This window comes from Plectropomus leopardus, chromosome 22 (assembly GCF_008729295.1).
Source record: "Plectropomus leopardus isolate mb chromosome 22, YSFRI_Pleo_2.0, whole genome shotgun sequence".
In the NCBI taxonomy this organism is placed as follows: domain Eukaryota; kingdom Metazoa; phylum Chordata; class Actinopteri; order Perciformes; family Serranidae; genus Plectropomus; species Plectropomus leopardus.
The window spans coordinates 18692252-18720126 of NC_056484.1; the positions used below are offsets into that span (position 1 = coordinate 18692252).

General features: G+C 38.1%; 3 protein-coding genes across 4 annotated transcripts in view; 1 reads left to right on the top strand and 2 right to left on the bottom strand.

Moving 5' to 3' along the window:
- Nucleotides 1-4937, bottom strand: part of camk1da (calcium/calmodulin-dependent protein kinase 1Da) — a 59458-nt gene extending 54521 nt beyond the window's left edge. The window contains 3 exon segments of the mRNA XM_042511769.1: nt 4637-4736; nt 4739-4783; nt 4786-4937. Coding sequence (XP_042367703.1) covers nt 4637-4736; nt 4739-4783; nt 4786-4903 — 263 coding nt within the window. The 5' untranslated portion in view covers nt 4904-4937.
- Nucleotides 4938-9020: 4083 nt separating this feature from the next.
- cdc123 (cell division cycle 123 homolog (S. cerevisiae)) lies at nt 9021-19757 on the bottom strand. Its single transcript, XM_042511624.1, has 13 exons — nt 19647-19757; nt 19288-19359; nt 18106-18169; nt 17161-17193; nt 15469-15564; nt 15060-15166; nt 14572-14623; nt 14406-14481; nt 13570-13692; nt 13197-13225; nt 12370-12474; nt 12054-12191; nt 9021-10634 (listed from the first exon to the last, which is right to left on the bottom strand). The coding sequence occupies exons 1-13, from the start codon at nt 19718-19720 to the stop codon at nt 10551-10553; spliced, it is 1053 nt and encodes a 350-aa protein (XP_042367558.1). The 5' UTR covers nt 19721-19757; the 3' UTR covers nt 9021-10550.
- A 934-nt stretch (nt 19758-20691) lies between these two features.
- nudt5 (nudix (nucleoside diphosphate linked moiety X)-type motif 5) lies at nt 20692-27840 on the top strand. Of its 2 annotated transcripts, XM_042511772.1 has the most exons (10): nt 20692-20768; nt 21098-21167; nt 22865-22932; nt 23077-23129; nt 23237-23344; nt 24056-24151; nt 24329-24430; nt 24869-24877; nt 24969-25022; nt 26754-27840. In XM_042511772.1, exons 2-10 carry the CDS (start codon nt 21111-21113, stop codon nt 26861-26863), a joined length of 657 nt encoding a protein of 218 aa, XP_042367706.1. In that variant the 5' UTR covers nt 20692-20768; nt 21098-21110; the 3' UTR covers nt 26864-27840. The 2 variants fall into 2 exon arrangements, with proteins under 2 accessions (XP_042367706.1, XP_042367707.1); XM_042511773.1 differs by lacking the exon at nt 24869-24877 and having other exon boundaries at nt 24329-24434; nt 24964-25022.
- Nucleotides 27841-27875: the final 35 nt, after the last annotated feature.

Here is a 27875-nt window from a genome sequence, read left to right on the forward strand (position 1 = left end):
CACAGACCTTGTTGTAAACATTTTCATCTGGGAACTATTTTCTTCTGAATTAATTACACCTGCCAACCGAATCACTGCACAGGAGAAGTTTGCATGTACTGCTAGCCCACCTAGCACCACTGAGCTGGCTAACGTTTCATCGCCATTAATGTTTATATCTCCTGCTGTCACAAGCATGAACCTCTTGTCCATGAATAGATGCACACTTCCTTCTGTGCCGCGATATGGTTGCTGGGTGTAGTTTGGTTTATAGTTTTATATATACAACAAAATAAACTACCACCACAAATTACATATCTACACTTGTCAAGAAAAAAAATGTAAACTTTAATCTTTATATAGCAATTTATATTTTTTGCTTTTCCAACATGGAGCCATAAGCAATTTCACTTTCAGCCATGCTTTTTGTTGCCATGCAAAACAGTATGATGTCGTTATGTCAACAAGTCAAAATATTGCCATTATCACAATATCAATTTTCCTTATCATATTAAAAATATACCAATAGTAGCAGTATGAATGATATGACACGGCACACCCTTAGTTCCTGCACGAAACTGCTCACAAAAAGGGTCTATGGAACTGGGTCATGATTTCTGGAAAGGGACATTACTGTTGAGTTTCTCAAATGCATTTTTTGGTGCTTAGAGCACCAAAAGCCAAGTGCCTTCTAGTTCCATTATACTGGACAGAAGGCACACATCTCTACAGCCGATATCTCCACACTCAAAAAAAAAAAAAAATCAAGATTGATAAATAGTACTACAGGTAAGAGGAAAAATTTGTATTTTTGATTTTGGGTAGAACTGCCCCTTTAACATGAGGTTAATCCAAACTTTTGCAAGCATTGTGTTGAGTGACAGCACACTGAAATTTTCTAAGTGACAACAGTACACACTCATACTCTCTTTTTTGTCTGTCTTTTGCACAGTATTGCTTCTTACTGTGATCCCTCCTGCAGAGGTGTGGCCTACCTGAGACACACACACACACACACACACACACACACACACACACACACACACAGACTCACTCAAACACACATGCACAAAGAACACAGTCCTGTTGGTATTGAATTATTGACTAGTGAGCAACAGGGACACACAGCATACACACCGGGGGATGGTAATAAGACACCAAGGAGTGCCTCATGTACATGCCTGCAACCACACACACGCACGCACGCACGCACGTGCGCGCACACACACACACACACACACACACACACACACACACACACACACGGCACCATAAGCTAATACTGGCCAGATTAATCCCTGTTAGGAGACAAACAAATGGTATGTCACACACCAAGGAAGGATATTAAGACCCAGAACAGGATTTCAGTGTGTCACACATACATACACACACAAACTTGCTAGTGTATGTAGGGGTGATTCAGTGTGAGGAGACAAAATATGATGGGTCACTGTCAGATTTGTGACATCACATCATGTCAGCACAGATGCAGCTCAGAAATGCTGACGCAGAAAACATTGAACGCTGCAGTAACACTCGGACTTGTCCTGAGCTTTATTATTCTGAGGTGCTGCTGCACCTGAACACAATGCTGCTGCAAACATTTAAATTGCTATTTCTGTTACTTTCACTGTTATTGCTGTGAGTGTGTCTTTGGCTGGTCATCCAATCAGCTGGCAAATTTTGGACAACAACAAAATTTCAGTCTGCTGCTTTCATCCCTACTCTGTTGGCTTCATCATAAAAACTCTCATCTGTTTATCACTGAGTCACAGCCACCATCTCTTCTTCCTCCTCTCCTTCATCCTGCGTTTCCATGCTCACCGCAAATCACTTCCCCATCTGACACACACACTCCCCCTTTCCTCTTTTCTGCTGATGCATCAGGTTCAACGATCCGTCAGCAGCTCTGGTTAATGTGTGGCTGCAACATGGCTGACTCGGATCATTGAGTCCTGTACCGGTCTGCATCCTAAGTGTGTGTGTGTGTGTGTGTGTGTGTGTGTGTGTTTTTTTTTTTTCACATCCGCTCCAAATTTAAGGTGATTTGGAGTAACAAACTCCAGCCAGCCAGTCATTACACAACACGATTGAACTTCCTTCTATTCAGGGGAAGTTTTCCTAATCCCTGTGCAGTTAATCCCAGTCTGCATCTGCACTGTGTGTCCCCCTCCAGGCTGCCGTCCAAACAGACGCAGGGGCTCATTCCTCACAGCAGGAAAAACAGAATGGGCAGACAGACACTAACAGGGACTAGCTGTCAGAGATTTTGGGAGCATCAACCTGTATTCTGTCACTGTTTGAATGAGAAAGAGAGGGAAGAGGACAGAACGATGGAAGACGGAAGAAGAAGAGGAAGAGGTGAGATTTCCTAACATGGACCTGGAGAGCAAGATCTCCTTCATGACTCAGGTGAAAGAGACAGTGAGTGTAATGACGACACTGTTACTACTGCTGTGAGAACGAAATTCCTGTGGTCTGTTAAGCCTTGCTGTCATCAACAAGAACATCCCCTCCAGGAAAATTACAGAATGTGATAAACCACTGCACTACTATAAACTCACTTCCAAGTAACACTGTCACCCAAAGCTGTAGTACAGGTTCCTATGTAAACACCACATACAGAAGGAGAACAGACTACATTAAAATCACAGGAACTCTACAGGAATATTACTCACGGCACAAGAGATAATAAAAATGCTATGAGGTTCTCTGTGAACTTGTTATAAAATTACAATGGAACACTAAACATATTAACACAAAACATGAACACTACTGCATGGAGTGGGCAAACTGAAGTGAATTTCAATAAATATGATATCAATAATTTATTTTTGGAAAATAATATTACCATTTAATTAAAATATGTATCCCTACGTCAAGATAGAATAACTGATTAGTAGTTTGCTCAAAAAAAAATTTAAAAAAGTATATGGCTCCAAAAATAAGCTAAGGGCAGAATTTATAATAACTAAAAATGAATTGGTTAAATGGTTGAAGTAGTTAATATGCTAATGTTAGCCAAAAGTAACTGATAATCAATTAAATTATTTAGGTAACTTTAGCTGAATGTGACGTTAATGGATAAGTGATCGAAATAGCTTAAAGTTTGATAAATGGTTGAAATAGACAGCAAATAAATAAATAAATAAATGCACCATTCAAATAGTTGGCATTAGCTAAAAAACAGGCTAAAAGCTACACCAAAACTGATAAATGGTTACATAACGTTAGCCAAAAATCATTAATAGGTAAATAACAGTTGAAATAAATTAGCTAATGTTATCTAAATTTAACTTTTAATGTCATGTATACATGATTGAAATAGCTAAAAGTTTCCTAATGTATATGGTTTAAATAGATAGCTAAAAATAGTTAGTGCACTGTTCAAATAGATAAAAATGTAATGTTAGGCTAATAACTAAGCTAAAACTGATAAATAGGGACATAACGTTTGCTAGATATAATTGACATGAAAAATTATTGAGGTAGTTAATATGGTAGCTTAAAGTAACTGAGAATGAGCTGTAATAAATTGGGTAAGGTGAGCTAAATATAACGTCAACAGATGAATAATTCCTAATAAATGGTTAACAAAGATAGCTAAAAATAGTGCCTACACTGCTTCAGTAGTTAGCTAAAAGTAGGCTAGCAGCTAAGCTACAACATAGCGTTTGCTAAAAACAATTATCAGTTAAAATTATTAAAGCAGTATTCTAGGTAAAGGTAAAAGATAATGAGTTTAAATAAATTAGCTAATGTTAGCTAATGTTAAGTTAATGAATAAGTTATTTAGACAGCTCAAAATTAAATGGTTGAAATTGATAGAAAAAAATTGCTGTTCAAATAGTTAGCCAAATGTAGGCTAATAACGGTGGCATAACATTAGCTAAAGAGACACTTTGATACCAAGTTAGCTAAAAATATGGGATAATGAGTTGAAATGTAAATGTAATGTTATTGAATAAATTATTTAAATGAATAAAAGCTGAATAAATTGTTAAAATGGAAAGCTTAAAATAATGAGTATACTGCTCCAATAGTTTGCTAAAATTAACAAGCAAAAAAATACTGAAGGAGTTAGCATGTCAGCAAAAAGTAACTGACCATGACTTTAAATAAATTAGCAAACGTTAGCTAAATGTAACGTCAATTGATAAATGATTGACATTGCCAAAAGTTGAATAAATGGTTGAAATAGAAAGCTAAATTAACGAATGTTTTTAAGTCACTACTGTTATGGAGAACGAGGAGACAGTATTTTTTCTTAGCACAACAGACCCATTCAGGAAAATTACAGAAATATTGTACATTACATTTCACACAGCCCACTAACTAACTACAGTGATGTCATATAAAAAAAACCATGATGTGGTTAAAAATCCCTGCTAAGCAGAGAAACCACAGACATGTAACGTTAATGAGCCTCTGCTGCAGTGATATTACAGAAAAAAAATGTGTAAAACAAGTCCAAGTGTGTAAGGTCAGTACTGAGGTATATTTTGATTCCCTATTGAGATATCATTGGAAAACTGTAACATTGGTTAAGTGCATTAAGGTCACTGTCAACTCACTACGGTGCCCCACATGTTCACCAGTGGGAATATAACTTTAATATCATGTGCAGAGGTATCTGAGGTGAAGTTAGCCAACTCACGTGCCGAGGACTTCTTTAAAATCAAAAATCTTCTTGATGTCGTCGACTTGTTTTTTCCAAGTCGCTCCTCTGCCGGTGTCTCCGTTCTCCCGAGCCATGGCGCTGCTTTACCGGCGCAAGTCCGACCGACACTGGGCTGCGGGAGCAGGGATGTGAAACGGAGGGAAAATAAAACCGGAGGAGTACCTCAAAAATGAAAGGAAGGCGAGCTGAGTGAAAGAGGTTTGGAGAGTCCTGGTGGTCTGTGCTCTTCTGCTGCAGGACCATGTGAGTCCTCCTGCAGGTTACCGTGTCCCTGCTGCTTCCCTCCTCCTCTTCGCTCTCTCCCTCCTCCCTTCCTCCTCTCTGGCCGTCTGGACAGCAGCTGTCAAAGTCACGAGGAGATAAAGGCACTTCTCGTCGGAATTTTCGAAATAAAAGCCTCTTTATTAACGACGTAAGGAAAGATTACAGATTAAAGAAGACATTTTAAATGGCTGTTATATATTTATACTACATATTATTTTATCATGTAACACGTTTATTATATTATATTATATTATATTAAGTATGAGTTGTTTATTAGATTGTCCATAGTGATAAAGTGTGTATGCTACTCCAGAAATAATTAACATTTTTTTAAAATGTTAATGACAGTTGTTGTCCTCTATTTATCTTTTCTTTTTGTCTTGTCGTTGTTGACCTAGAGTTAGGCCTACTACAGTCACTGTAACATTACATGTTGTCTGTGTTGAGATGACAGTACAGAGACAGAGATGAGGAGCTGGTTTAAATTTTGACCTTAATTGGTTAGGACAAGGTTAGAAATAGTAAGTTCACCTATACATTCGTGAATTGTTAGAATTGAGTGTGTTTGGTTTTTTTCTTTTTTTTTTTTGTCTTTCTATTTGTGAGTCTGTAACAGAAATAAAAAAAGTGTGTATGCTACTATTAACACTATTATTACCAATAAAATGACTTAAATAATAAAGTAATAAAAAGAAATCATCATCATCATACACAGTCATACAAGCTTCAGAAATTTTCAACTAAATGTAAAATCACTCTCATTTGAAAACTGATATGTCACTTTCACCAAACTGAACAGTTACTCCTCTCCAAACTCTATATTTTTAACAGTTTATCAATTTACCAATTAGGCTTATCAATTTCAATATTTAATATTAATCCTCATTGCTGTTGTGCTTTTATTTTGAAGTCAATATTCCAAAATGTCCTGTATCACGCTGGTTACGTCAGTCTAACTTGACCAGGGACCTGCTGTCACCTGCGATTGTACAAACGTCGTTAATTGCTGTGTTGTCGGCACTTTTCCGGGTTTTCCAATCCACCATCAACAATTTTATGCGTTGAAAGTAATCGTTTCTCATTGTAAACTCCCTAACTATATAACTGTACACTGTTTAATGACCCAAAATCGAGCCTTACTGTTGCAGTGCAGGATGTTATGGCAATGAAGAGAGCTGATGGGATGCTGCTCGTGCATCCAGTTCAACAGAGGGAGAAGTGTGTGTGTGTGTGTGTGTGTGTGTGTGTGTGTGTGGTGTCCGGTTAGGACGTGGCAGCAGTAAATTCGCAATGCACCAACTTGCTGACAACAACCATCATGCACCTATCACTATTTGGGATTCCCAAAGGCGTCGGCATGGCTCAGCACAGCCGCCCGAGGATCAGCAGTGACCCCCGGCTGCTGCTGCACGTTCACCTGGGTTTAACCAGCCCGCATAACACCTGCATTACAAAGTTTCAGTTTGCGGAGGAGCACTGATCCCCGGACTCTGACAGGCTGCAGGCGGTGGGGTCAGCTCAGGCCGGGTTACCTCTCTCTCTCTCTCTCTCTCTCTCCCTCTCACACACACACACACACACACACACACCAGAGCTCCGGACTTCTAGCATTGTTACTTGTGTGTGTAATACTGTTCACTCTAAAATCTGACAATTAGATTTCATCAAAAAAAAATTAAAAATTCCAACAAAAAAATTAAAAAATTATAATTCATGTTACCTTAATATCTATTTGTTAAGTTTATTTAAATTTTAGTTATATTTACTTAATTTTGTGAAGTCGTTGCAACTTGAAAAATGACATTTTTAATTATATCAGTCTTACTTAGTTTTAGCAACTTCAGTAAACCAAGTATACTGTGTTGTATGTCTGTTTTCTGCTTGTTGCACACCTGTCAGTCATATTTGTATTTTTTTAAACAAGATAAGAAAACAGAACTTGTGGAGCTCCTAACTTCTTTTTTTTTCAAAATCCTCTTAGTCATTGTCAAGTTAAGTGAGACTAACTTAGTTTACTGAAGTTGATAACAGTTAGACAGAACAGGGTAATTTCACTTGCCATTTTTAATGCGTTAATCTCTATGCGATTAAGGTTCGTACATAATGCATTATTTTTTTTTTAAATGCTTCCCGACACTCCTGTCTTGAAGAGGGTGTACCAGACTGAGTTTTAACACCGATGATACATATGAAACTACAAGATATAGAAATCAAGTGGTACCAACCACTTCATGCTTGCTTCTCAGTAAGGAATAATAATAACGTTACAAAGTAAGGCAAAATTTTGGCGATGGAAGACAGCATGGTCATTTCACAGGGGTCCCTTGACCTCTGCCCTAAAGATAGCTGAATAAAAATGAGTCTTCCCTTTAAAGACATGCCTACTTAATGCTAGTCCCCTGCAGTTATTTTTTTTTTGCTCTGATTTGATTCATAATCAAGGTAATCTGATTAAAAAATTGCTTCCCCTTGTCAACACTGAATTCATGACTGTTTTGTAATGCAAAATAATGAAATTGAAAACGTGATTGAAAAATGCAATTATTGTGATTTCAAACATGAATTGTTTGACAGCCCTAATATATGGTGAACATGCATTTGGTTATATTTCCCTTGGTTTTTAAAGGCATTTGGTTTCCAAGATTATTTTTAAGTAAGATTGACTTGTCAGATTTTGCAGTGTAGGGAGGGAGGGAGGGGACAATGTGTTGCAGCCTCAGCTGCTCATGAGTATTCCGGCTGCAAACTACTGCAGCTCTTCCTCAGCAGCAGCAGCAGCAACCAAGGAAAACTCCTCTCCCTCCTCCCCATCTCCATCCCCTCCATCGTCCTCCCCCTCCCCCTCATCCTTTACTCCAAGTCAGCACATCTGACCTCCCCTTGATGAAAGATGATTACCCAGCTGCAAAGGAAGGAGGAGGAGGAGGAGGCCATCAGAGAGATGGTTAAAAGGAGTATGAAGGTCGAGGAGGATGAAAGCACAGGCTCCCCGTTTGCAGCTTAAGCACTGCCATAAAGCAGAGTTGTGTGCACATACAGAAATCATCCCATTGGCTGTGCACTGTCATGTCATCTGAGGACTCCCTTTAAATACACGCTATAATTTGACGGATCAGATAGGCACGCAAACTGAAAGCTAATTTCATCACATCAGCTCATTCATACACCGCTCGGGTCACAAATCATAGGTCTTTTTCATGGATGACACTTTGGCATGTCAGAAAAGCACAGCTGTAAATAATAAAATAGGCTGGATGATGGCTGTATTCTTGGTATTATACACGCTGGCTCACTGTCAAGATGTCAAGGCTTACTGGGACACTTTGAATAGAACAGAGCTGCTGTTAATGTTAGCAACACCTGTGCTTTTCCCGCTGGGGCATGTCACAATGCCTGCTGTGAAAAAGCATTTGATGATTTCCAATGTGTCCCTCAGGAATAAATGATATAACTGATTAATCTTAGTGGGAGGTACAAAATAAGATTTTTTTCACTTCATTTAACTACCGCAGAAGCTTGTTTAGCAAAGAAAGGACTTGTCAATCTGCCTTTTCTATGTCGTGTTATCTTTTAGGGAGCGCCAGGGTAACATTTTTCAGCCTCAGAGACTGTGGTTCTTTTGCTCTATCTTTAGATATGTTTCCACCACTTAGCAGCTGTTTTCCAGCCTTTCGTGATGTTGAACGTGACACACCATTAAAAACAAACAAAAAACCATCCTAAACCAACACAACAGAAAGGCATACTCGTCTGCTGCAGAGCTGTGTACAGATCTCTGGTCTACTGGCAATGGCAAAGGAGTCTATTGTCCACTTTTAGCAGGATTTCCCATGTAAAAAAAAAAAAAGCATACACATGCTAGTTTTAGCTGAAAAGGGGGAATAACTGAAAATAGCTATTGTGTGTGAAAATGGCACTGACAAGAACTGTTAAGACTGATCCAAAAAATTGAATCTGTGGGCCAGCAGAATTGGGTGATTCGGGTGATTGCTTTGTCACTATGAGCTGTCCCTTTTATATAAAACTGGTGATTTGATCTGAAGTGATTTGAAATGTTACAAAAATATTGATTAGTGCAGCTTTTAGATACATGATAATAGATTGAGTAGGCATTTTATTAGGTCCCCTAGCTAAAACTAATGCAGTCTAACACAACAACTAAAAAATGAATAGAACTGCATTGTACTAAGGTTTATTGAAACATCTGTCAATAAAACTCAGCACAATAAATACCTCCAACATCAGTTTAAACAAGAACTGAACCTAATTACCATTATGAAGTAACACATTGCATTGCTGTGTATTATACCACATTAGTTTTGACTAGGTGAATAAAAAAGCAACTGCTTGTACATCTTTTCAAAAAAACTAAATATGCTGCATAATGTTCTCTTATGTGTACATTAGCCTTAGTGTATTGCAGCAGGGAGTTTGTCATTGGCTGAGCTTTGTATTTACTGGTTAAAAAAACCTTGTGTACAGACATTGAAGCTCATCCTCCACCACCGCAGGTCAAAGCAGGACACCTCCTCCAGGTCTGGCTGGGTTGTTTACAGCCAGATTTCATTTTTAAAATGATGATTAACGTGAAACATTTCCCTGCAATATGTGCCTTGTACACCGTTTCCCGTCCACAGCCTCTCACCCGGGGAGCTGTAACTCTCATCACACCAGCTCTTTCCATCTCCCTGTAATTGCTCTATCAATTCAGCGAGGGAAGGGGGGGGGGCAAAAAAAAAAACAAAAAAAAAACCCAAATGAACTGCCCTGCGTTGTGCATGCACAGCTCATTTAGCTCCTGGCGTAATGAGAGCTGTTGCGTAAAAGCACAATCAATTTCTAATGTGCTAGTTTACAGCACCCGCCAGACTGACAGCCGAGCCGATACACGACAAGAAGTTTAATGGTGTTTTTTGGAGCAACTGTCTACAGCGATGCATGATGGGGGAAAACAGGACTGGAAAAGAGCGCCCAGAGCGGCTCGGAGCAATGAGTGTGTCAAAACTGCTCAGAGGAAATTGGCAGGGAGAGATGGAGGAGCAGGGAAGAAAAATTAAAGGTGACTCGATGATGAACAGCTTTAGTGTTAAATAGAGAGGTCTGTCATAGCCTCACAACACACAAATGCGTACATTGAAATGCGCGTGTGGACTAGCTCCTGTTAAATCCAGACTGGACTGCAGTAAAGATACATCAACTAATTGACACACTTATTCTAAGTATAAAAGCAGGCATTCTTTACAGTATTACTGAATACATCGCCTTGCAGTAACACAACAAATCATTCCCTCCAAACTGAAATAAACAGCTAATCGCTCCCTCTCCCGTCTCACTGAGCAATTACGCTCAGCAACAGGGGCTCAACAATGTCAGAGGCAAAGAACAACCTGAAGAAAAGAAAATGACTCCTCAAAGAGCCATCGGCATGATCTGCTAATTTAACGTGTTCTGATAGACTAACACCAGAGAGCTATTTAGGAAACCCCGGGTACATGGTGTACCGCTCAGACGAGCGTGAGAGAATGAAGGCTGAGATGAAAAGTAAGCTCAAACGGGACAGAGGGTAAAGAGTCACTTCATGCAGAGGACATTATGTGGAGGGGCTGGTGACACCAGTAGCTATTCTTCAGGTTTCAGAGGAGATGTGTGACTGTGGAGCGTTCTCTTCCTCCTCCTCTTCTTCTTCAGAATCTTCCTGTTGGCTTTTTGTCTGTGGAAAGATCAAGAAATAAGATAAAACTTCAATATATACCTGGTTTGAGCTGCAACAAGTAGTTGATTGAAAGACTTTTTTTTTTATTTGTTGTCTTTTTTTCTTTTTTAAGTTCTACTTATTTATGTTTTATGTATACTCATTATGTATAAGTTATCAGTACTAATTGATATAGAATATTATTGCATGCACTGAAATATGCCATTTTGCAAAGGCAAAACATTTTTCTAATTTGCTCATGGCATGCGAAAACCAATGGACATCGACAAATAATATAATAGTGGTCAAGTAAACACAATGGAAATGAAAGATTATGCAATATTATTGTGACCCAGTGTATATATGAATGTGTACTGGGGCCTTTCTTTCCTATTTCTCACTATCTCGTATTATTTTGTGCTGATTTACACACTGTACATTGTGTGCGTGTATGGGTGTAGATGTTTGTCAGAGCTGATTGATTGTGTTTAAAAAAGACAAAAGACGATTTCTTTTCTTTTCTTTTAAAAAAAGAAAGGAAAAGAAATCAAAAACTATTTTGATAAATAATTGTTTTGGTTTATTTTTAAGGAAAAAAATAAAACGTTCTAGCTTCTTTATTAATAATAATTATGTTCTGCTTTTCTTTGTAGTTTATGATAGCAAATGAAGAGTCTTGAGTTTTGGACTTTTGATTAGACATAAGACACATGTTGAAGACATCACTTTGTATTGTGGGAAATTGTGTTGAGCATTTTTCACATTTTTTGGGGGGGGGGACATTTTATAGGCTGAATGCTCAATTGATTATTGTGAAAGTAATCAGCAGATGAATCTATAATGAAAATAATCCTTAATTGCAGCCCTATACCCAGTTTCCAAATTGTATAAATTAATTCTCTCAAGTATGTACATTTGTTTAACTGGTTAATTTCTGTGAACCACTTGTGCATGGGCACACCATTTAAAACAAGCGTAGGAGTGGCAGACCCTGCCACTCCTATGCTTGTGCTGACAATACAAACTACTGTATAAAGAGGTAAGTATTGAGTGCAAATATATTTAATTGCAGTAGTAAAATACATACTTTAATATCAATTTTGATTTGATATGATGAAAATATTAAGGACTGCAACTTTATGGTTAGGGAAAGATTTTTAGGGTGTGGTTAAGGTCAGGCAACTACAACACACAAAAGATTGTGTCTCTGGTTAATAAGCAGGCAGGTGTTAATTGCAGGTCTGTGTTGGGATGTGAACTCCAGTCACCTGCATGACAGCCAGACTTGCTACATGCTATTTCACCATGTGTTGAGTTGATTCTTATACTAGTGGAACTGAGATACCCGTCCCCAGCAATCTGTGGTATTGTAAAGCAATGACATGCTATCTGTTTGCTAAATACTATGATGAAACATGATCCGTAGCAGCATCGCACCAGTTTGAGAAAGTCGATGAGTTTGTAGGCGTCTTCTCCGGTGGAGAGGTCGACAAAGTCCCGTGGGATTCTGTAGCTCAGACAGGGACTCGGCTGCACTGTCACCTCGCTGGTGGTGCAACGAATCGCCGGACCTTCCTGCACATATAAGGAAACCACATAGTTAATTTAAAGCTGTTTTCAGCTGCAGTTGGGGCTCAAGATCAGAGTTACGGCAAATGTCAAATACAAATACTTTTCATCTCATCTGAGCCTTTATCACACTCCAAACAACAAAATCTTTTTTTCATACAGAGGGTGTGTCATGATGTCTGACCTGCTGCTGAGCGATGTCCCCACCGGATGTCAGCTCCTCCCAGCTGAACAGCAGCGAGTCTGTCACCTCTCCAAATGGATTCACGTCTATCAGCCAAACCTTTCCCTGCAACACACGCAAAGTACAGAAGTGTGACTCAGGTTGCAAGTGTCATTTTGAAAAACTGGCTGTACTCACACACATTTTCCATCTGGCAGCACAGAAGATCTAAACACCCAAGATTCAGGTCACCAATTCAGTGCCTGATCAAATGTCCCCTTTCTGTTTTTATAAATTATGATGTTTAATAAACGTCAGAAAAGTGTTCTGCAAAACATTATGATGTCACAGTGAAGCTGACACTTTGGATATAAAACGTCAGCACTTTATCATTATATCCTATTAGACATTTGTTTGAAAGTTTGTCAGAATTAGCATATAACTTCTTAAGTCATGGCCAAAAACATATTTTGTGAGGTCACAGTGACCTTAACTTTTGACCTACAATCACCAAATTCTAATAATTCCATGCTGTAGTCCAAGTGGACGTTTGTGCCAAATTTTAGGAAACTCCCGAAAGGCCTTCTTGAGATTTTACGTTCACAAAAATGAGGTGGACGCAAGGTCACAGTGACCTTGACCTAAGACCTGTGACCACAAAAATCCTATCAGTTTATGCTTGAGTCCAAGCAGATGTTCAGCAGATGTGCCAAATTTAAAGAACATCCCCCAAAAGGCATTCTGTAAATACTGCATACACAAAAATGGGATGGACAACCCAAAAAACACAATGCCTCTGTTCTTGACTATAGCTGGCGCAGAGGCATAAAAATCATCAGTGTGCTTACCTGACTGTCTCTGTAGACATCAAACACGACTGTAAAACAGAAAAACACATGCAGTTATTTAACATTTACATGACGTACAGGTCTGCCAGTTTCACAAACACACTACTAAAATTTCATAAACGTTTAATGCTATTTGAAATATTTCTTAAAATCACAAATTATACATTTGTTCAATCTTTCCCTACATTTTATCCTGTCCCAATATCCTGTTTACAACAGTAAATATTTAATGACTTGTAAAAAAAAAAAGAAAAAAAAAAAAGAGGCAATCTGTTTCTGTCTGAGCCGAGCTGAAGGAGGTGTGAACTGTGAAGCTTTCTCCAGACTACAGTAAAAAAAAAACAAAAACAGAAAAAAGGATGCTGATGCTCACAGTCTTCGTCCAGGAAGTTGTACTGTATGTGCTGGCTGAAGAATTCCTGTATGGCTTGACAGATCTGCTCCTGCTGCTTCAGGACGTGCGGGTAATACTGAGTGTAGTCTCTCTGGGAGATAGCTGGGAACAGACAAGTACACTATAAGTGGAGCTCAAATTGAATTTTTATAATTGTTTCTAAATTAGCCTGCTGAGTAAAAGTACAGCTCAAACATCATTATATAGCTGTAACATGAGAGGCTTTTTTTTCTTCAAATTAATTCCCTTTTCAGACATATCCAGCTTGGTCCTGGAAAAACAGCATCCTCTTGCTGTTTTGTGCCATAAAGCAATAAAGCATGTTTCAGTCCCAATCAAACTTAGTCAAATCTCCAATGCAATGGAGATACAGTGGAAGAAATTGTCTACTTTGACATTTTACTTAAGGAAATACTTCACCCACCAAATGACCATTTGTTTATGAATTTGTCATGCTGTATTACCTTGAATTTATGAAGAAAACTTTTTTTTTATTAACAATTTTTTTAGTATCAAACAATTTGCTGCATTTTGGTAATTTTACATAGACCTTCTGGCTCTTTTTCAGCATCAATTTGTGGTGTAAATGTACAGAGCGCCTACAACAGATGGTGAAAAAAAAACTAGGTGGTGAAAAAAAAGTTTTTTTTCCCCAGTAATAATAATAATAATAATAATAATTATCATTATTACAAATAGTAAATAAATGTTGTGGCATAAAAAGTGTAATATCTCACTCCCTCTACACAAGTAAAGTACAAGTATCTCAAAGTTGAGACCAGACAAAGAGAATGTTGAAGGTTTTTTTTTTTTACCAATCAGTTTGTTTTCTTTGACGAAGCAGCGAAACTCTCCACCAGGAATCAGCTCGCTCCACTTTCTCAGGACCAGCTGGGGACAGAAGACAAGGAGATGGTCAACTGTAACTGCATGATGGAGCACTAAAAATCATTAAGATAATGAAATTAATATTTAACATACCTCATAGTTTATGACAGGATCTGGGGAGTCCTGGTCACTACACACGAGGAATCTGCACAATGAAATTATAACCGTTTTACAAAAACAACAATGTTGTGTTTGTTTTCACGATAAGCAGATCAGTCACAGTCTAGCTGCTGTGTTGTTTTCGGGAAGTTTGAGAAAAAGTTTTTAAAAGAGTCCAACAAACAAGCATATATCACATTGCCATCTCCACTTGCACAAACAGTTTTCCTGAGGCTGTGCGCTGCAGTAAATCACCGCTGCACTAAATGTTTGTCATGCAGAGCGGAGAGACGCATAAATCTACATCACAGCAATTTCTCCAGCTGCCACTTGTGTTTTACTGCAGACCGAAATCAGCCTGCGTGCACCGAACCTGGTTATTTTTTGATAACAGTTGTCATCTAAATGCAAAATATGTGTGTGTGTGTGTGTGTGTGTGTGTGTGTGTGCGTGTGTGTGTGTTGCTGGATGGCAAGGCTTACGGCTGTGTGAGGTCGTGGGTGATGAAGTCTGAACTTTTGAAGAGCAGAAATATATCACTGAGGCTGTGACACTGAAGGGAACTGTTGAGAGCAATCCAGTTAGCATCCTGAAAGACACACACACACACACACACACACACACACACACACACACACACACACACACACACACGCACACGCATGCACACACACACACGAAGTTATGCCTCAATCCTCCAGGCTGGCTGTGGTACAAAAAGCAATTCTATTCTTCATTGCACCCAAATGCACAGGGCTTTTAGCCAACACATAATTGGGTTATGCAAAAATAATAATAAAAATAAGTCATCCTAATGAATTCACCACTTCGCTAACTCAAAATGAAGCCTGCAGAAAATGTTTTCATATTCCTAAAAGTGCAGTATCTTACCCGCGGAGCGCTCCAGTTGAGTTTGGGAAAGACACGCCCACCCAGAGCGTTTATGGCCTCTAGCACTTTAGAGGTGAATTCTGGGAACTCAGGAGCCTAGCGCACACAAAAGTCATAATATTTACACTAATAAATGATATCAGGGTTCTCACACATATTCATGGAAAAAAATCAACCTTTCAAGGATCTATAATAGAATTTCCATAACCATTCCTCGTGTATAAAACAAACATTGCCCTCTAAAAAATGCTGTACAATTTTAGAGGTAGTGACACATAGTATAGGTGTGGAAGCTAGGCTTGTGTGGTATCAAGGTATCACAGTATAAGCAGGGTATTCAGAGGTCCCAAAAGACCCAAAAAATAGAAACGCTCCTCTTTCAAAGGTTTCCACACTCCACTGACACGTATTAAAACTATGGTGTGTAAATGATAAACGTACAGAAAATAAATTCGCCACTATGTTACATTATGCGGAAGTTCATCTTTTTCATTAATTTCATTACACTAACAGGTACTTTCCAAAACTTTCAATGATTTTTACTGAGTCCATGATTTTTCCCGGCCTGAAAGATAAGAGTATGAAATTCCATGAATTTTTCAAGTTTTTTCATGACCTTGGTAACACTGTCTTTCTACTAAACTGATACCGAGACACTGTATTGAGGCAATGTAGTGTACAGTGCGCGCCACCAGAGGTCAGTCTCTTCTGGTGGAACAAGCAGCTGAGCTGAGAAAGATGGCGACTAAGAATGGTGGGGATAACGTTACAGGAGTAGTAAAAAAGAAAAATGTCTTTGTCCCTGTTTGGGGGGTATTGCCACCTTTAATGTTTTCTTGAGATGACGTCTTTTAACTACAAAATCATTCATTAGCCAAAAGATTTTATTCAACACATTCAGTCCACTGATTTTTGGTATCTGCGGGATAAAAAGTGTCATTGGGTCCTACAGCAAGACAGGCGAAACATTATACGAACAAGATTTAAACCCAACAAACTTGTCCAAGTAGACTAACTGCACTTATATCACCAAACATTATATGCAAGATAATGACAAACATTAAAATTTTATCACCAGGAGCCTTGCTTTAACATTTTTTTTTCTTTTTTCTTTCCTTTTTACACAAATACCCTCATATACATATACTGTACATACCCTGGTGAAGTTTCATGCAAGTATGAAGGCATGAAAAAACATAGACACTGTTCAAGCCTACTGTAAATGAAGGTTTCTGAAATGTAGAAATGTTTTATCAGGTGGAAAATATATTGAACACATTTGTTGGGCCTCAAAGGGACAGTTTACTTCTGTGCGGTGATACAGATGGCAGGTGTAGTTCGGTAGAAAGAAAATAGTTCCTAAATGAAACTGCTCACAACTAGGTCTGTGGATTATCTTGAGTAACTGGATTATGATTTCTAGAAAGAGACATTGTTGTTGAGTTTTTCAGATGTATTTTTTGGCGCTTCGAGCACCTGCAGTCGGGTGCCATTTGGTTTTATTACATTGGAGAGAAGGCAGACATCTCTACAGCTCAAATCTCCAACATTCAAAACTCACACAGACCAAAAAAATTTTTTGATAAATAGCAATACAGGTAAGAGGAAAATTCTGTATTTTGACTTTTGGGTGAATTGTCCCTTTAAGAATACAGACAGTGCATCATAATAAAAAACACTGCATGTACTTACAGTAACAGTGGTGGTTGTCTCATCATCTGACCACTAGAGGGAAGTAGAGAGCACAAAACAGGAAAAGAGGGTAAACATCAACCTGATATACAGTTCTTATTTCTGATTTCACTGTTAAGTAAGTGTTGTGTTGGTGCTATAAGGTTGTGTCACCAGGCAAACAAGAGATGTAATAAAAAAAATTTGAATTAATGGCAAACTATATGATGACACATTCTTTGATAAAAGCCTCTGAAAACAGGTTTGAAACCTACAAAACATTTGTGTGTCTATGCATTTATCCACTAATGTTTCACTATAATTGAATGTTCATTTTTACATTAAGTGTTCTATATCTCAGTCTTTCTACTTTCAAGAAGCTGTGGTCGGTCAGCATAATGCTGCTAATCCAAAAACATCACAGAAGTCTGGTGTCAGTGTCCTGTGATGGTCTGTACGCCATTCCAGAATGTAGCTTTTTTGGCAAATTTTTACAGACACAAATAACTGCACAAATATCTAACGTACCTTACTGAGCTCCGAAAGTCTAGAAGGTGAATTTTTTTAATCTTGTGCGCACAAGATATAAAAAATCTTGTGGGAACTTGTGGTTAAAATAAACAATGAGTCAGTGTTTTACTTTTTACTGTTTTAATATCTTTTACGTTTTTATTTTGTATGTGTTTTTTTTTTATATTTTAATACATTTTTTTGGGTCTTTGGTGGCTCCATAATACGCAAAAAAGCAAGCAAACAAACCAACAAAAAAAACATACAAAATAATTTCTTAAATTGTAGCAGAGGTCCGATGATTTTCTGCAAATGTATAATATTTTTAAACTGTAAAAAGTAAAACACTGACTCATTCTTTATTTCTTTCTAAGAAATTAGGCAAAATAACACAGGATAAATAGTGAAAAAGAGAGCATCGCAGTGGACAAACAACTTCAGTCTCTGTTCCCTTACCTGAATGTCTTCCTCTGCGTCTGAATCGTTGTTGTTCGTGTGTGTCTGCTGTGTGTTATGGTCACTGACAGGGGTAAAAAAAAAAAAACAAAAACAGAAGGATCGGTCAATTTAGCAGCTGCATCATAACAAATCTAGAATAATAGTGCACACATTTATATAGAAAAAGATGTGTGCTTTGAAATAAGCTGCCGTGACCATAACTGCAGGGTCATCCTGTAACCTTGTTCACCAAAAACATGAACAGAGAAAAACCCTCACAGCATCTTTACATCAGCGCTGTTCAAACACAGCAAGAAGCATTCAAGTACTTAAGAAGGAGCAGCACCTCAACATGGAGCTGATTTTTGGCATCGATTCCAAAAAAGGCAACTTGAATATCTGACCACATAGTGCTTGTCTACAGTTGATGATTTGTTCACACTATGGCGCTGATTTTGACATCAAATATGATGTCAATAAGAGCGACATTATGAGTGAGAGAAGTGACGACAACTGAAGATTTGTACTCACTTATTTGGTATCTTAAAGAGTGTAATGACATTAAAAATCTCTGCCATTTTGTTATCAAAGATTTATCTGATGATAAAGATATCTGCAGGCAGTGTTGCAAGTTGTGTGAGCAACCTAATATGCTTGCTCATAATTCAGCATGTGCTCAGTTAATGTGAAAACAGCTTTAGTTAGAGCACTTTTTACTCTGTTATATACTGCCCACTTGTGGCGTCCTTATAGAAAAAGCGACACGTCGAGACTTATTGTGGCCTATAATGATGGCATGAGACTGCTTCTTAGGGTTCCAGGATGCTGTAGTGTCAGCCAAATGTTTATTGATGTTAGTGTGCCAACTTACTCTGCCTTAATACGAAATCGTATGCACTGATACATGTTTCTGTCTCCGAAAATTGTATTATTCACACCTGAGCTGAGCCCAGTCTGGTTTTCCTCCAGACTATGGAGTCACTGGTGCACCAGTTTGTTTGTGGGTGCAGTCACTTGAATTTTTAAATTGTACTTATTGCATCTACTGTATTTTTGTACATAGACTTTTGTTTGTTTTAGTACAGTGTGCTATTGACCTTTTTCTGTGTCCTTAATAATCATTGCTATTATTAATCTTATTATTATTCTCATTGATGCTGAACAGAATGTGTGTGTTAGTGTGCGTCAGCGGCCTCTTACCTCCCAGAGACTACCAGTGTGCCATCGTCCAGTAAATATTCTATTACATTCTGAGGCAGTGGGAGAATCTGACTGCAATTCAGAATAATAACACATGTAAATACATGTTAATAATAAAATACACAATAGACAAAAGATTGACAGCAGAGGAAGGAAGGATACTGAAGGAAGTGTCTCTGAAAAGGATTTAAACACAGTCGTTTAGTTATACATTCGATAAATATAAGATGGGTATGAAGATGGGGATGGCAGTTAGCTGTTATTTGTCTGGTGGCTACCGTTAGCTGTTGGCTACATGTTTTACATCAACAACAACGAAATAATTTTAGAGAATATCTTTACAGACGTAAGCTGTTTACCTTTTAATCGTATGTTTCTTGAAAATCGGATACCAAACCGAAAACTGACAGTTGACAACTTGCTCCTTCTTCATGCTGCAATATCCTGTAATGGAAATGTGTCCATCAGTAAATATCTTCCGGACTCTTGATATTTTGAAAATTTTCGAAGTCGCAATCCCATTCAACGCATCTAAATTTGGAAACAAACGTGCTTTCTATTTGCATTGTTATGATTTGTTTTTTAATTTTTCAAATCCTATTGGTGGTTTTGTAATACATTTATCTTTACAGAGGGGGAAGCTATTTTGAGGAGCACCTGTAGGCGTGTTCGATGAAAAACCGCTGATTTGCGACAGAGATCGTTTATAAAGATGAGGAATCACTCCGTACCTGAACAAAAAACACGAGCATATGCATGGCAATCTTTATTTGCGCAATTATTAAAAACCCTTAGTTTTTAAAAGTGACATAATATGACTGGCTAAAACAATCAGTTAGCATAACCAACGATACTGGAGCCACTATTTCTATACTAATCAATTTTTCGCTACATACAATTAATTTATTTCAAATTGTTAGGGATTGTTAGTTTGTAGTTTTTAGAAATTTGTGATGGAGGAGGGGGGGGTGCAAAAAGGGGGAGGCATTTATTAGAAATTTTAAGGAGGGGGGGGGGACTTTTTTCTGGCTTAGGGAAAGGGCAAACAACTTTAAATGACTGCATTTAGTATTTATTTGCCATTTTTAAAATGATGAAATATAAAACATGCCTTCCAAACAGGCATGTTTTCTTTAATCACACAATTACATCATTTACAACAGATGTAACCGTAAAAATAGAAATTCTGGCTGGATTTTCAAATTTCGGACTGTCCCTGGACACATTACGTGCAACAAAAGCTTTTGTCAGCTTTTTTAAAATTTAAAATAGTGATATTTCATCAAAATCCCTTTAGTCTTTATACCATTTGATTCATTTTGTACTTTAAAATACTTTATTAAAAACTAGTAAATAGTGTTTCATTTCACTTGAGGACAAAACTTAAACACCGGTGACGTTTACGGTACCCGGAAGTGGTGGCAGAGTGACTCATCTTTACTTCTTTTCTATCTCTATTACTACTACAGTTTGGATTTCACGTGAGTTAAGTTTAGTTTGTTCATTTGAAATTATTATTTAAAGCTTACGATGCAGGAACTCCTGATCCTAGTAGCACTAAGTGTAAAGCAGCTGTCTACAGTTAAATAAACAAAGAAGAAGACAGAAATGTTGCAACGTAACGCGGGAAGTCGAGTTTGTTTAGCTGCAGCAGCTAATTGAGCAGCTCATGATTAGAAACGTCCAGTCTCGTCGGTATCGCAGCGGTGTTTGTGTCTCTGAGTGTGCTGTGGTGTTTTGTTTGTCTGTTGAGCTCGTAGTGGACCGTGTTTTGACTGCTTGAACAGCTTTTGACCTTCTGCATTTTCAGCTGGAAACTGAAAATGAGTAACTCTGAGGATCCCAAAGTGACCAGTACTCCACACATAGTGAAAGAAGAGGTACGTCTCTTATTTTGTTTGATTTGCTTTGTGTTTTAAAGGGATTTTTTTTTACTACAAAACCCCGTGACAGCTGCCTTATAATGCTGACGTCGGGCTGTTATGTACAATGACTTATTTAGTAGCTGAGCCTGCAATATGTAATCCAATTTAAAGGTCCCATATGATGCTTATTTTCACGTTCATACTTGTATTCTGGGTTTTTATTAGAACATGTTTATATGCTTGACCGTTCAAAAAACACCATGTTTTTCTCATGTGGTCTGCCTGAATACACCGACATTCACCGTTTTCCCCTGTTTTTTAGTACTTTTTAAGGCTTATAGAGAGCGTTACCCTAACTTCAAGAACTTTCTGGGAACTAAAAGAAAACTTGCTGTTAAAAATGTTACTAAAACTTATGCATTGGTTGCATTGTACCATTCCCAGAACATTTTTAGAACCAAAATTTGCTAGCTGGGTTTCTAAAACACTCCATTCTACCCCTAAATTGCAAAATATCCCAACAGGAAATACAAATGGAGTAATTTAAAATCTTTATGTGTAAGTTTGGATTTATTTTTTTATATAGCAGCTTAAAGTTGTGACATTGCAAATGCATGGAAATCCTGATGGCACCTTTAAAAGCACAGATTCTGAATACGGGCTGTGTACATTTCTCTGTGCATTGAGTAGTTTGATACTTTCACAGTATTTATAGAGCACTGCTGTACATTAAATAAGACACTGAAACTGGACTTTTTACTATGTAGGACCTTAAATACAATATCCAGAAATAGACGCTGTCTTTGTGGGGCTTATAATGATCAGTTTTGTTGACTTTGCCATATTTGTTCTTTTACTTCATTTCTGAATCAACTAATCTCTGCCAAGTCTCAGGTAACGCTGAATAATTATGAGCTTCTCTTCAGGGCTTTCGTATGAGATTCCAAAGGGTTGTACAGACCTGCCTAAAAACTGATGACTCACATTATAGTAATAGTTTCATCATAGCAGTACCTTTTATAGCTATGATGAAACTAGTATTGGAACTGTGGAGTCAAGTCTGATCCTTCTATGGACAGTGATGCAAAATCAGATACTGTCTCTATTTGCTTATTAATGGCAATTTCGTGTGTCAGAAATTCAATTTATTATTATTTTAAAGAAAAAAAACTACCAAAATGATTTCTTAAAAAATGTCCCAAAATTGAATAATATGTATTTTTTCCAACCTTGCCTCTTGTATGCCTTCCCCTAAGCCAAAAATAAAAAGCATAAGTCCCTCCCCAGTGCTTAAGAAATTATCTGACATGCCTCCCCCTTTTTGCACCACCCTCTCCTCTCTCATAAATAACGAACAGTCGCTAAATTATATTTGAATAATCAGTTCTAATGCTGTTTTGAAATTCATAAGGATAAGTAGTATTTATCATCGTTTCAGTGAATGTATTGTCTTTAAAATTTGTCATGGAAAAGTCATGGAAATTTATGGTCGAAAATGTGTATGAACCCTGTTCTGAGTCTTCTTCAAACCACTTTTTTTAAAAATAAATTTTAATTAATACAATTCAAATGCAAAGTATATTTGACTTAAAGTCTGGTGCATAAACAGCTTTACTCTGTTCTAACTTTATTCATCAATATAATTTGAGTTCACAACAAACCACAACACAGGTTGCATTTGATGCTGTTTAAAAAAGTCTGTGTGTTTGCAGCTCATGGCAGCGGGAAAATGGGTGAAGCTGGAGAAAACGACATATGTGGACGGTGCTGGAAACACCAGGTACTGTTCTGTCTTTCACAATCACACCAACTGATCTACATGTTTAAATACTATAATTGTAAGTCGTTGTGGATAAAAACATCAGCTCTAAGTAAATGTAATGTAACATGTTTCCTGGATTCACTCGTTATTTTCATCTACTAGAACCTGGGAGACCGTGAAAAGGACAACAAGACAAACAAACACAGAGGCGGACGGTAAACAGCTCTGTTTTTTCTGTTGAAGCTGGTCAGTCCAGTCGAGCATGCACTGATAGTTAGTTCAGAAATGTCGCTGTACAGTCTTAAACACCCTTCTCCTTCAGGTGTTGGAATTATCGCCCTGCTGAAGCGGACGCTCCATAAAGACTGCGTGGTGATGGTGAAGCAGTTTCGTCCTCCTATAGGATGCCACACTCTGGAGTTTCCTGCAGGTCAGACAGTCTTCTGTGTCTTTTTGTTTTGTATCCAACTTTTAATGTCATGTAGTTTTGTTTCTTAGTCTCTTGAATGCAATAATTTATTTTGCCGCGCAAAAGGGCTGTTGAGACTTTTGTAACCGATTGATCTGAGTTTTATATGCCTCCGCTCCCGTGATAGCCAGTGGCGTTATGTGTTCAGTCTGTCCGTCCCATTCTCGTGAACGCAATATCTCAGGAAGGCCTTGAGGGAATTTCTTCTAATATGGCACAAACGTACACTTGAACTCAACTTTGAACTGATTTGATTTCAGTGGTCAAAGATCAAGGTCACTGTGACTACATCTGTCTCATTCTTGTGAACACAATATCTTAAGAACACCTTGAAGGAATGTCTTCTAATTTGGCACAAATGTCCACGTGGACTTTAGGACGAACTGATTAGCAAAAATTGGTGTTCAAAGGTCAAAAGTCAAGGTCAGCGTGACCCCACAAAACATGTTTTTGGATTTACGTCAGTGGTTTACAACAAAACTTCAAATAAAACTGAACTGGTGGCACGATCTTGGGTGGCCACCGATGGATCATCTTTGCCGCTGGGGGTTAAGGTGTGTGTGAAGCATTCGTGTTTTCACAGACATGGATGTAAACTAAATGCAACTTGACTGATTTTTGGAGGCATGCAACTGCGAGGTAACTCTCACTTGCCTCTGTTTTTGTGTTCAGGATTGATTGACGAGGGGGAAAGTGCAGAGGCTGCAGCACTGAGGGAGCTCAAAGAAGAAACCGGCTACAAAGGAGAAGTAGTAGGAGTCACTCCAGGTACACAAAGATACACTAAGCCTGATTACATAAGCTGCCCCTATTTGCTGTATCTTATCTTGTGTGTTTTGGAGAGGTTCTGAGGTCAGCGGTGCAAATTGAGAAAGAAGTTGTGTTATCCTTTTTTATTTTGAGGAAAATACAATAAGTATGGCAATGTTCTCATTTTGATGGCAGTGACCTGTCTGGACCCCGGTCTGTCTAACTGCACCACCCAAATCGTCATGGTCAACATCAACGGAGATGAAGGGGAGAACATCCACCCAACACAACAGCTCGGTGAGAAAACTGACAGGAGTCGTTCATTCACCCCGACTCTCCTGTCTAACTAAACATTTACTTGTGTATTCGTTTATCACATTCATACACGTAGCAATTCATTTACTTGTTGGCTTCGTTGCTCATCCGTTCTTTCAGTTGACACTCGCTCATTGAGCAACAGATTTTTCCTCAAGAGGCATGTTTGAGTGACTCAAAGGGACACTGCTTTTCAGCCAGCTATGATCAGGACTCACATATAAACTATATATATGTAAACACACGCCTACACATATCCATATAAAGCAAGAAAAAGCATTTGCGTCTTTCCACGGCACAGACAGCCCAGTTTTATGAAAAGACCAACTTTCACCAAAGACTAAAAACCTCAGAAAAAAAGTAGTTATGTGTAATTTGAAAAACACGTTGAATAATCTTGTTCTCTTTGTTCTTCCACAGGAGATGGAGGTGAGTTAAGTTCTTTTTATAACATTCAAAATAATCCTTTTATTTTATCGTAAAGCAAATCATAACACACGTCTTCATCTTCTCTGTGCAGAATTTGTTGAAGTCATTCTTTTACCTCTCGATGAATTCCAGATGAAAATAGATGGTGAGTGATTCGAGCACAATAACTAATACGTTCATCTGGTTTCTCACAATCATGAAATTCCTGGAAAAGTTGTGAAATTAGTAAAACTGTTTTTCAAGCCTAGAAATGTTTTGGAATTAAGAGGAGCGCCCTTTACACTGCCCCTTTAAGGCGGGAATTTGACGCTGTAATGCCGCCTCGTTGTTCTGTATGTCAGGTACAATCTGGGAATGAGAGGAAAGAGTTATCTCGTCTTTATTCTGGAATCGGTGGTAGTAACAGTGCAGAAATTATATCAGTACAAACGGGACCGCCGGCAGGCCGGGATGATGGGCGGCACAGGTGTGACATTGTGATGACATGTTATGTGTGTGATCCAACGTGGGAGAATTAAAAAGTAGCAGCTAGCAGCTATCTCAAAGAAGAACGCTGCATTCATGTGATGACGGAAGGTCGTAGCTTCCGAGTTGGGGAGTCGCTCTTCCGACTTCATGGGTTCAGATGATTTGCATTTAATACTGAGTGTTTAAATAAGGTTGATAGCTGTTTCCAGTTTATTTTTATTTTCATATATTATTTTTTATTCTATATATTTTATATTATATTTTTATATTTAACTGAGATCACTCTACATGAGCAGCTGTTAACATTAATACCATATTACACTTAACATTTCACTAAAAAATTGATATTTAAAATATGAATTACCATCGACCAAACACTGAGTTTTGCCCGCCACGTTTATGTATTTATTTACAACTTGGGTTATAAAATAATGTTATTAATCTTAGTATACTGGCCTGGCGTGCTTTACAGTTAAAGTTTGCTTGTTCGCTACAGTTAATAGATGCATATACTGAAATATGCAACTTCTAAAGGGTAAATGATAGCTAAAAAAAAAACGGTAACATCAAAATTTCCATATTTCTCACTCGTAATTGCGACTTTGGAGGGCTGTTTCTGTGCTCATAACTCGTACAAGCAGTAAATAAGGGAAATACCGTGAATACGATAGTTCCGAGTAGTACTTGAAGGCTGCTTACGAACAGCGTCTGTAATTGTCTGCAACTTATCCACACGGATTTAACGATAATCTGATTAGATTTTGGAGGTTCAAAGATCAAAAGTCAAAATCACCATGACCTGGCATCCGTCTCATTGTCATGAATTCACTATTTCAAGAACACCTTTGGGGAATGTCATCAAATCTGGCACAAACATCCACTTTGATTTAAGAATGAACTGATCAGAATTTGGTGGTCAAAGGTCAAGGTCACTGTGAGCTCACCTGCCACTTTCTTGTGAACCCAGTATCTCAAGAACGCCTCGAGGGAATTTCTTTAAATATGGTGCAAACATCGACTTTGACTTAACAACATTAATTCTAGTTGAACAAGAAACAAATGCATACGCATTTGAAAAAAAAAATCCAAACACGTCGAAGTTCATTGACATTGACAAGAATTTAGTTTTTCTATCCCTTAAAAAGGTGCTGCCTTGACATTTTCCTTAGTAACCGTATGTGCTGGACCGGTCTGTTCTATTGGCATATGCAGGTAGTTGGCGGCAGAAATGCCTAACGAGCGAGTAAAATCAGCAACGCTAGCAGATTACTTATCTAGAAATGCCTGGCAAGTGTTTGCCTAACCATTTTAAAGTCGTGAAAATGGAGCAAGCAAAATATTACTGAAAAGTCATGGAGAAGTTGTGGTAAGAACGTGTGGAAACCATGCTGCTTGTTTCATCTGTCAGATTTGCTGAAGAAGGAAAAAATCGTGGTGGACGCTAAAGTGTACATCTTTGCCATGGGGATGGTTCAGGCCTTCTTTAAGCCGAAGGAGCTGCCTGTCCTGAAGCAGTGACGGAGAAACATTCAGAGTGAGGACAAGAAAAAGAAAAGGTCGTTTCTGTTACACACGGCTCCTACACAAGAAAAAAAAAGAAGACTTCCAAATTGCGATGAGAAATTTAGGCACCATGTAGTCTCATATTTTAATATTCATTTCTATGACTGTCCATAGGGCGATATGGAAAACATAAAACACAATAAAACTCTGTGTTAATCATACTGAAGACAAAAATCAAATGATGAAATGGAAGTCCTGAAAAATCCTTGGGTTGAGACAGTGAACCTGTGAAGGAGCCCTGTTTACACTACAATGTACTGGACCACCTTTCTCAGTATGGAGATGCTACCATACACCTGAAGGCCTGAAACATACTCTGCCGGGGCCATTTGATGATTGTTTGCACTAAACACAGAATATGTTTCGGCCTTTAGTCTTGAATGCCTTACATGACAAATAGTCATTTTCCAGGTTTTTATGAGATTACATTTAGTTTGATGAGATGAAATTTGTTGTACTTTTTATTTAGTGATTGTAAGACATTCCCAACATACAGTTTTGATGAAACCAATCAACCTCAAAACCCTTTTCCTGTTTAAAAACTAACAGATGCTGAGCTGGTTTGGTTTATTCTGATTCTTTTCTTGGATAACTTCATGCATGCTCACATACTTCTTCTGATGGTTGTCTAAAGGCATTGTGGGAACTAAAGGAACTCGCTATCTAAAGACGACGTTGACGAGCCATCAGTAACAAAACAGCATTTCAATTGTGATAACGGTTACATTAATATTTGGTTTGTATATTAACAACAGTTAACAATATGAGGGTGGGTCTTACTTGTGTAACTTCACTGTAATGTACAAGAGATACTGTTGTGATAAAGGCAGTAACCCCATTGTGGTGCAATCAGCTGGATTTTAATTATGTGCTTACCCTAACAACTAAAAATAACTGACCAATGAATAAATGTGGTACTACTTTTGCTCTTACCCGAGTCTGTGTTTTTGTCTGTTTCTGTTTTTGG

What these genes read in the sequence shown, in the direction of transcription:
- cdc123 (XM_042511624.1), bottom strand. Translation starts at nt 19,720, where the DNA reads ATGAAGAAGGAGCAAGTTGTCAACTGTCAGTTTTCGGTTTGGTATCCG. An exon ending in ACCCACGACCTCACACAGCC is followed by an intron (nt 14,624 to 15,059) that starts GTAAGCCTTGCC and finishes TTCATTGTGCAG; the next exon opens with ATTCCTCGTGTGTAGTGACC. An exon ending in GGGACATCGCTCAGCAGCAG is followed by an intron (nt 12,192 to 12,369) that starts GTCAGACATCAT and finishes TTATATGTGCAG; the next exon opens with GAAGGTCCGGCGATTCGTTG.
- nudt5 (XM_042511773.1), top strand. Translation starts at nt 21,111, where the DNA reads ATGAGTAACTCTGAGGATCCCAAAGTGACCAGTACTCCACACATAGTG. An exon ending in GACGGTGCTGGAAACACCAG is followed by an intron (nt 22,933 to 23,076) that starts GTACTGTTCTGT and finishes TTCATCTACTAG; the next exon opens with AACCTGGGAGACCGTGAAAA. An exon ending in AGTAGTAGGAGTCACTCCAG is followed by an intron (nt 24,152 to 24,328) that starts GTACACAAAGAT and finishes TTTTGATGGCAG; the next exon opens with TGACCTGTCTGGACCCCGGT.